Source organism: Drosophila elegans, unplaced genomic scaffold (assembly GCF_018152505.1).
Source record: "Drosophila elegans isolate 14027-0461.03 unplaced genomic scaffold, ASM1815250v1 contig_183, whole genome shotgun sequence".
NCBI classification, from domain to species: domain Eukaryota; kingdom Metazoa; phylum Arthropoda; class Insecta; order Diptera; family Drosophilidae; genus Drosophila; species Drosophila elegans.
The window spans coordinates 4892157-4902039 of record NW_024545550.1 but is presented as its reverse complement, the minus strand read 5'-3'; the positions used below and the strand labels follow the sequence as shown (position 1 = coordinate 4902039).

General features: G+C 48.7%; 1 protein-coding gene across 2 annotated transcripts in view; it reads right to left on the bottom strand.

Annotated features, from left to right (window-relative positions):
- Positions 1-19: 19 nt before the first annotated feature.
- Positions 20-9883, bottom strand: part of LOC108143388 (epidermal growth factor receptor) — a 46830-nt gene continuing 36966 nt past the window's right edge. For both annotated transcript variants that reach the window (XM_017267760.1, XM_017267759.2), the window contains exons 2-5: positions 5856-6078; positions 4006-5180; positions 3499-3631; positions 20-3427 (exon numbers count right to left, since the gene is read on the bottom strand). In XM_017267760.1, the coding sequence (XP_017123249.1) occupies positions 973-3427; positions 3499-3631; positions 4006-5180; positions 5856-6078 (3986 nt within the window). In that variant the 3' untranslated portion in view covers positions 20-972. The remainder of the gene's footprint in view (positions 3428-3498; positions 3632-4005; positions 5181-5855; positions 6079-9883) is intronic.

Sequence of the window (9883 nt, the reverse complement as noted above, 5' to 3'; positions counted from 1 at the left end):
CATTAAAAAAATAATTGAATATTTATTGAAAATAATTTTATTTGTGTATAATATATTCACATATATGTAGTCTAATTTAAATTAAATTAACTTAATCGGTATGCATAACTGCACTTGGCAAATCTACACGTGTATAAGTGGTACATATATTGTGTGTTATAAGTATATGTTTGTGTGGATTACTTATTTATCTTTGATCAGTAACATATCGCCTAGGCATTCGCTTACACGCTAGTGTGCCAACAAAATATTCGAAATCTTTAGGAGATTTGCATCGATCGATGCATGGCACGCTCGGGATTTGATTGTCAAACTCGATATATCGAATGGGATTTGAAACTAGGCCTAAAATTGCATAAGATCGGTATGTGGCTACTCATTGATTACTTTTTCTACTATTTTCATTTGCTTAAATGTGTGTCGGTCGAGTCGTTCGATTTGTTTGATCGTTATCGTGTTAAAGGTCCTTAGGTCAAGAGTCGTACAAACTATATCACAGTTGGAGATTAGGCGCTACATGGGACTACGGCTAACTACAAGTACAAGAAGTTGTGGACGCCCCAAGTGAACTGGACATCGGATTAGCTTAGTGTGTGCCCTCCGATCCGATCCGGATGGGATCCCTTGAAGTCTGTCGGAGGCGTCTAAGAAATGCACTATCGGTGTTTTGTTCTCGTGATTACATGGAATCTACATGCGCAGGATCGCGACAACGATCCCTGCTGACTACTTGTTTAGATAGAAAGGTATACACAAAGAGGGAAAGGACTGCTAAGTACACTAGAGAGTAATATCGGTAGTAATATACAAATCTATGGGTCGGTCTAGGCTTTGTACAGGCTGTGCACAGGCTGTCCCATCTAAGATGGCAGATGGCAGATGGCAGCCAGCAGCGGCATGGCTTCCAAAGGCACTTGGCAAGATTCTCCGTTCGCTATTCCGTTCCGTTCCGTTACATCCACAGACTACAGTCTACACCCTCGTCTCCGTGTTGCGGTTTCGATGCAGCGGCTGCAACTCCCGCTGAGTGTCGTTGTAGTACTCGTGGTCTGAGCTGGTTGGCTCACTGCCGGGCAGCGGCATCTTGACCTCCATGGTGCCCGGCACTGCCATCACCGGAATTCCGATGGTCTGCGTCGGTATCGGTGCCTCGCTCACGCCCAGAGCCTGCGCATTCAGCAGATACTCTGGATTGTCCACGCTAACGGGAACTCCGATGAGATCCATGTAGCCAGCGGCCACGCCTACCGCTGCCATGTTGTTTTGGTTGGGATTGTTGGTGTTGTTGTTGTTGCTGCTGGGCCCCGTTTGGCATGTAGGCACCAGGTAGTCATCCTCATCGACCGGCAGGTCCAGACGCAGATTACCCACGCCCACCTCCCGAGCAGCCGAGTCGGTCTCATCGTCGCCGCCACTAGAGTTCTTGTTGCTGGGATCCTTACAGTAGCGATTCAGCTTGGGTATCTCATCGGTGCCATCGGTGCGGTGGCTAGGACCCGGCCCCGTCTTCGGCTGCAGGTACTCATCCGGCTCCGCAATCGCCTCGGGGCCATCTGTGCTGGTCGGCGCCAGCTTCCGGATGAGATCCTTCTCATCCTTGCTCGTGTAGGCCGGCAGGCGGGTGAACTTGTCACCGGGGATGACCAGGTAGCGACCTGGATCCCGGGCGAACTCGGCGAAGACCGTGGTCAGCTGCTTGAAGGTCGGTCGCATAGCCGCATCCAGGTGCCAGCACGAGAGCAGGGTGCAGTAGACGTCCAGTGAGCAGATGACCGGCTGGTCCAGCTTCAGGCCGACCTCGATGAGATCGGGTATGTCCTTGGCCGGTATGTTCTCGTGCGGTCGCTGGCCGAAGGTCAGCAGCTCCCAAATGGTCACACCGAAGGCCCACACGTCCGACTTGCTGGTGAAGACGCGGTTGCGGATGCACTCCAGGGCCAGCCACTTGATGGGCATCTTGCCGCCGGCCGCCTTGTACTCGTTGGAGTCGCTGCTCAGCAGCTTGGCCAGTCCGAAGTCCGTGATCTTTACCTGCGAGGGCGTCTGCACCAGCACATTGCGGGCGGCCAGGTCGCGATGGACCAGTCGCTTCTCCTCCAGATACGACATGCCCTTGGCGATCTGGGTGCTCCAGTTGAGCAGCGCCTTGGAGCCGATCTTGTCGCGGTTGCTGCGCACATAGTCCAGCAGGCAGCCCAGCGGCATCAGCTGGGTGATGAGCATCATTTGCGAGGACATGCAGACGGCCAGCAGCTTCAGCAGATTGGCATGCTCCACGGAGGCCATGATGTACGCCTCACGCAGGAACTCCTCGCTGGACTCGGCGCCCGTCGACTTGAGCAGCTCCTTGATGGCCACCGGTATCTTGACATTCTCGCCCTCCGGCACCCAGACGCCCTTGTACACGCGTCCGAAGGCGCCCATTCCCAGGACACCGCCCTTGCGCAACTCCGCGTCCTTGACAATGCGCAGCTTGCACAGATTGGCGCCGATGTTGGAGGGACGCAGCGGCTCGGAATCCTCGCAGCCGGAAAGGGCCATGGTCATCTTGACCGTCTCCTTCTTGGCCTTCTGCTTCTGCCGGCAAATGTAGGTGACCACGCACAGGATGCAGATGGTGGGTACCAGAACAGCTCCCGTGATGATAAAGATCATATTGATATCCAGATTGGCCGTCATCTTGCTGCTCCGCGGTGGACTGGATGCGCAGTAGGGTCCAATGATCTGCGACTGGTAGTTGACATGCCGGAACTCCTGCGGGCACTTGGAGGTGCAGTTGAACATCGTTGAGTTGCCATACGAGCCCGTCTCGTTGGCGTCGAACAGCTTGAAGTTGATGCAGGCCAGGCAGTCGTCGGCGCCCGGACCCGTGCACCCCTTGCACTCCGGATGGCACTCGAAGCACTCGCGCCGCTCCTCGTCCGTGTAGTGGTTGGCCGGACACTCGTTCTCGCACTGCTCCTTGCGCTTGTAGCCCTTGCACTTGGAGCACACCTGCTCGTGGAAGCCGTAGTTGGTGCACAGTTCGCAAAGCGGATGGCACTTCCGGCACACCGCCTTGCCGGCCAGTGGCTTGAGCGATCCCTGCTCCTGTGGATGCACATACTCCCAGTAGTAGCCGTCCGGACACTTGTCGTCCTTTAGCAGGCAGCGCTCCACCGTCGCGTCCGTGTTGATGATGGCCAAATTGCAGGTCTTGCACGCACCCATGCCAATGGTGTCCTTGGGTCCCGTGCATCCCTCGCACGTGGCATGGCACTTGCGGCACACGCCCCGATCGTTGTACTTGTTCTCCGGACACTCGGACACGCAGTGCTGCTCGTCCCGCACATGGACACACTCCTCGCAGTGGTCTGCCCCGGATCCCGTGCAAGTCCGGCACTCCGGATGGCACACCATGCACGTGTTCTTGTCGAACTGGTAGGCACTAAACGAGGCAAAGAGAATAGGGTTAGCTGCTTCACTGTATACGATTACTTCTGGGTTTTTGAAACTTACTTGGAGATATTACGACAGTCGGCTATGCAGGTGCCATTGAAGTTGAAATTCTTGCAGGTGAGACACTGATCCGCGCCAGCTCCCCAGCAGCCATCCTCGTTGCACTGATCCGAACAAATGGTTCCGTTTTTCTCTGCAAAATGGTTAACATGAAAATGAGTTACAGGCAAAAAGTTCAAACTTCTATTCAAAACTAAAGTATAGGTTTTTAGATTCCTCTTATTAAATAAGAGTAGGTAAGAAACATGTCAAATAAGATAGCACAATACTTAAGTATAATGCAAAACAAAAAGGAAATATAAAATCGAGTGGTAGAAAGAAAGCCAATATCTAACTAATAATCTATCACAAATAATATAATGAAATCTTGGGTAAGTCATAAATGTTAGTAATAAGTTTTAAGTCTATGCTTGTTAAAATAAGTTTCTATTTCCCATTAAACTAAGATATTAATTAAAATAAATTACAAAAAGTAATTAAAGCCATATACAAATGAATAAAACTTACCACACAGTTCCGCCCTGAGATTCTCGTTGACCCACACCTTCTGATCCTTCTCCATCTGTATGGCTGGCCACCGAATGTTGCCCACGTAGCAGAGGTCCCGGTTGTGCTGGATGACCACGCTGCCGGAGCTGATCTGCTTGAGATTGCGCATCTCGAGGCTGTACAGCGAGGACTTGACGATGGCCAACGCGGCAAACATGCTCTCCATCAGTTGGCGGCCGTGGATGGTCTCCAGGTTGCGGAAGTAGGACAGGTTGCGGAAGCGCGGATGGGTGCCCTCGATGTTCAGATAGCCGGTGATCTCCTTCACCGTGGAGAAGACCTCCAGTCGCTCCGGATCCAGTGGTATGTAGCGGGCGCCCATCGTGTAGTTGGGATAGACGTCCTGGAAGCCCGAGAAGGTTTGATCCAGGATGCGGATGTTTCCATCGATCACCGTGCAGTTGCGGAAGGAGTCGATGTTGCCGGCATGCAGGACGGTGACGCCCGTGCACGTCTTGGGGCAGGGACCGTAGCAGGGCACACACTCGCCCGCCTTGGCCATCTTGTCCTGCGGGCAGCTGCGCACACAGGCGCCATTGTCGCGCAACAGGTGGCCCGGACACTCCTTCACACAGGTGGCCCCGTAGGCGAACTTGCCCTCCGGATTGGCCTCCAGCACATAGGTGGTGGGGTTGTACTTGCGCATCGGCGGGCACTCCTCCTTGCAGACGCCCTCGTCGAAGAAGTTCTTGCAGGCGATGCAGTCCTTCTGCGTGGGTCCAGTGCATCCGCCGGCGCAGAAGAGATGGCAGCACTGCCGCGGCTGCGGTCCGAAGCACCTGCCGCCGGCGCATTGCGGCGAACAGGTCACCTTGCTGAACTTCTGGCAGTTGTGCAGACCCTCGCCCCAACATCCCTTCAGGCACTTGTCGTGGCACTTCGGACACTCCCGTTCCGGCGCCGTGAAGTTGTACTTGTAGTACGCATCCACGCCGCTGGACACGATCTCCGTCCAATTGATCGTACGCATGTGGCAGAGGTTGTAGTTGTTGTGGAAGCCCACGTAGCCATTCAGCACGTCGCGCAGGTCGGGAATCTCCAGCGTGTACATCCTGGAGTAGGTGACAAACAGGGCGTACTTGTCCTCCTCCACGGACAAACTGAACAGCGTGCGACCGCGTATAATTTGCAGTCTGAAATTCAAGAGATACAAAATCAGTAAACATTTTATAATCATTTAATTTATATTGGCTACTTTAAATGACAACTCAATTTGAATTGCAATGCATACCACAAAATTTGTTTAAGCTTTATTCAGTTTTAAAACGTATGTATTTTTTAAAATTTTCTTCATTACAAATGAAGAAGCTTAGAATTCATAATCTTTCCATTTTTATTGGGTGCTTTAAATGGCAATTTAAATTAGCAATGCATACCATTAAATTCACTTAAGCTTAAGATTCAAAACTTGTGACATTCAGCTTCATAGAGATGTTAGGGAATTTATAAAACTTTTTAAGCTAAAATGGCTTTTTTACGATTTTAAAGCAGCTTAGGATTTTAATAAATTTTATAATTTAAATTTCTTAATATACGTTCTCTAATTAGAGAGATTCATAAAAATTGTATTTTTATTAGCTGCAACATTTAAATGAGAATTTCAATTAACAATGTCTACATTAACATGAATTTAAGTTTATTTTAGTTTCAGCTTTATAAACTTTACTTGATTGTAATGATTATTTTATTGCCGATTTCTAAGCAGCCTAGCGTTTTATTAAAATGTGTTACTAAAGTCAACATCTTTCATCACATTCTTAAAGTAATTTATATGCACAAATATTAATGAGCTAAAATTTCAAACTTACTTTGGAAACACCACTTGCTTGACGTCCACATGACTGATCAGTATATAGCCGGTGACCTCCCGAATGTTTTCCAGGAAGCTCAGGTCCAGATTCTCGTTGGGCAGCCAGGTCAGCTCCAGGTTGCCATCCACATACGTGCAGTTTGTGTACCGATCCTTGAGATTCCGGTAATGGTGCTCCTTGTTCGAGGGCACTGACAGCCGGGATTTGGTTCCAATGCAGACTGCAAAGAGAGTTGGAAAAAGGGAAATCGTTGTAATACTGTGGGTGGCTTATGCGGGTTAATGGGTTTTTTGTTGCGGCTGACCCTAAACTGTCCAATTATCCGAAAGCCCACCAGTTCGTAGGTGGGTAGGTGTTGACTTATACTCGGGCAGTTTGAGAAATTAATTTCGTTTCGAACTTCGAACGGATTGTAAACGGAAATAGCTTTGCCCTGTTGTTTGTTTGCTCGGAAGCAATAAAATGAGGTAGAGGTAGAGGTGGAAACCGAAACAAAGGCAAAACCAGTGGGCGCGAGACTCTCAGTGCCAGTTGGCGTTTTTAATAATTAGCGACCCACGCAGTCTCGCATCGGGCATCTCATCCCAGACGGCCTCTTATCATTAGTCAGCGACCTGTTTTAGCCGCTCGCGTAGTCGAGCATCTTCGGCGACAACTTCATTGATTTGCATCCGATAGATACAGTTTCATATGCGGTGGTTCTTCCGAGAAGGGCTACGTGGGCTAGCCCCGGCGGTTCGTGTGGGCCGCAAAAGTGTGCCATGTGAGTTGGAGTTAGACACCCACCTATTCTTTGTAAAGGGGCCCAACCCACGGGCCAAAGCACCCAACTAACCAACTAATTATCCACAAAATGGCCGCTCCCCCAACCCCCCAAACACAAAAGAAACTTTATCGATTTCCTTCGAACAAATATCCCATAATTATGAAAAGGAACGAACCAAAGACAGAAATATTTCTGTCGCCAGAAACGGAGAAATTCCTTTGGCGATGGGAAGAAAAAGTTAAATGCCCCCAGATATGCGTCCCATGCATTCCGCCAAAAGGAAGGGGAGGGAGTTGTGAATGTGGATGTGGATGCGAAGGTGAGGCCACGACTGGGACCTCGACTTTGTCGCTGGACACTGATCAAAAGCGGCTACAGCAATCGAAGCGCAAAAATTTTCGTACAAATTCTTAAGCTTTGTTTCTGCCAGCTCTTTTATTTTCCGTTCATTTTTTGTTTTTTATTTTATTTTATTTTTTTGTGGTCGAGGTTTGCCGCTGGGCAGCAGCAGCATCAACAGCATCATTTCTCATGGCGAACGAAGCCGACATCACGAAACCCTTTTCAAGACTCGAGTCGACTCCTCTCGACTGGGCTTTATCGCGCACAATTTATCAGCCAGGTTTTTCATGTTCGAGGCCTGAAACTTAAGCCACAAGACGACGGCGGCGGATTCCCTGCCAGGCAAACGCTTCAACTCGGGTTTCTTGTGAATCGAACGTGGCGGGGCATTTGCGATTTTTCTCCTCGGCCAGCGACACGCCCGCCCAGCTCACAAAAAGGCTAATTTGTAATCCTTAGGCTAAGGCTAAGTGTGGCAACATTAATGAGTGGCCGGGCATTCTGTGGCTGCCTCTCAAGTCTTATGTCTCAAGTCTCAAGTCGCAGTCGCAGCAGCACAAATCAAAGTCATAATTCATGATGTGCTCATTAAAACAAAAGACTTAGGCAACGAACTTCAGCGCTGAGATTAATCAACCAACACAGGAGAAGAGACAGAAACGCAGACTCTGGAAAATCGCTGTATTTGCTGTATTTGTTTATCGATTTGTATGCCAAGCCATCAACACACACGACTCAACTTCATTGCCCTTCGCCGCCCCTGCGGTCATCATCATCATCTGACGTACTGATTAATAGGCAACCGCATTCCAAACTTTACTTTGCTGACTTTCTAAATATTGCTTTTTGTTTCCAGCTGCTGCTGCTGCTGCTGCGGCTTCGGCTGCTGCTGTTTGCCTTTTCACCAAGATGAAAATGGTAGAAGAAAGCGAAGAGACTGCATAATCGATTCTTTCGGTTTTCCATCGGCAATTTGACTTTTGGACCCCAAGTTTTCCTCCGATTCTGGCCTAGACGCAAAGCGTTCTTGACGTCCCCCTCCCCCCATCTCCATCTCCATCTATCTACTATCTACTCCGCTCATCGCTGCAACAGAACTGAAAATACCCGACTCGCTTAGCCGGTTCTGCGCACTTAACAGTTTTTGTTGCTCACGTTTGTACCGCTCTCGGCGCTCATTCCCCTCCCCTCCCTGTGTCTGTATTTTCATTTCGTGGAAAAGATTTTTAACTCATGGCCCGAAACCGAAAACCGAAAAACCGAAAACAAAAAACAAAAACCCCGAACCCCAGATGGCTGGCAACATTTTTGTGTACCCTCCTCGACTGGCCCGCGGCAACACGAAGAACAAGAATTGTCTAGATTTTGTTGTAATATAACAAAAGATTTAAAAGGGCATTAGACACAGGCATTGTTTTCTCAGAGTTTAGAGTTTAGAGCTCTGAGATCGAATGGTTACCCCGATTCGATCAAATTATCGGCCACTGCTCGCCGTTAATGCCGCTGGCAGTATGTGAGTTTTGGGAGATGGATTTGATGAACAAGTACATTGATCTGATCCGAGGCGGTGGCTGCGGCATTTGGTGAAAGTTTCGATCCGGCGCCATATGCAGATGCAGCTGACTGGATCGCAAGGTGTCATAGATTAACGTCCGACAGCAATTGCAATGCGATCGGTACGACTCTGGCCCGTTTGTCCCCTCCCCCCCGCCCCCCTTTTTGATCGCCTCACAACTCCACATAAATAATTCATAACTGTTTTGCGACAATTTCAGTCCACTGCCGCTCGGCACGCGCCTATTTTACAATGAAATTGTGTAAAAGTGCTTAATAAATTCATTTGTGCAGCCATTAAAAACACGCAGCTCATTAGGGGCGGAGGGGTTTACGTTTACCACTGGATTGAAGCCAAAGACAGAGCCAGATCCAAAGCCATGAGTCGCCAGTTCGACGCTTACGTGCGCGGATTTTGCAATTTTCCTCTCTCTCAGAGTTTTTCTGACTTTTTATTTCGCTTTGCAGAATGCTGTTGCGGCAACTTTCTTTCGTGTGGCCAGCTATTGCCGCTGTGTTCTATGCTCGCGTCGTGGCGTCACGAAGGCGAAGGCAAATAAGCGCAACTGCAGCGGGTGGTGGGATGGTTGACGGTTTAAGGGGGTCAGGGGATCAGGCAGAGACTAAGGCCAGGAAATCTTCCCCAGAAAACGCTGCAAGCGCAGGCGCATCTTCAGCTTGGCATAACAAATTTGCAGGCCGAAGTCGTCGTGGCAGCAACAACAAAGCACCGACAATCGACTGTCCTCCGGTAAAAAATAGGCACTGTCCAAAATTACCAACCCAAAGATACAAAGAATTATTAAGAATCTCACTTAATTTTAAGTTTTTTAAAATGATAAGAAAAGTAAATATCAAACTGTTAACACAAAAAAAGAGTGTTCTGATATTGCATTAGCTATAGCAACAATTATTAAACAAATTAAAAGTTCTTGAGTTCCCCAAACATTTTAAATACTAAAAAAATTAAAAATTAAAATTCTGAAGAATAAACGTTTGGAATGCCCATAAAATTTTTTAATAGACTTTGTTAAGGACTTCGATAGCGACAAGTTGAAAATATCAAAATGTTAATGCAAGCATAAAATGTTTAAATGCTTTTAGCTCTCACACCCTTATTTCTTTGAGTGCTAAAACAAAGGCAAATCAGGCAACGGCCACGAAGCGAAGATGCAGCAACACAGCAATACAGCAACAGGCACAGAAAGACAGCCTCTTGGCTGGAGATGATGATGATGATGGTGAAGGTGATGGTGATGGTGATGCCTTGTGGCGGCTCATCTGGCTGGTTTTCCTTAGCAGTGCCCCCCTGCCCTCGCATGATCCTCGACGCCATGATCAGCATCTTCTGCTTTCGGGTTTT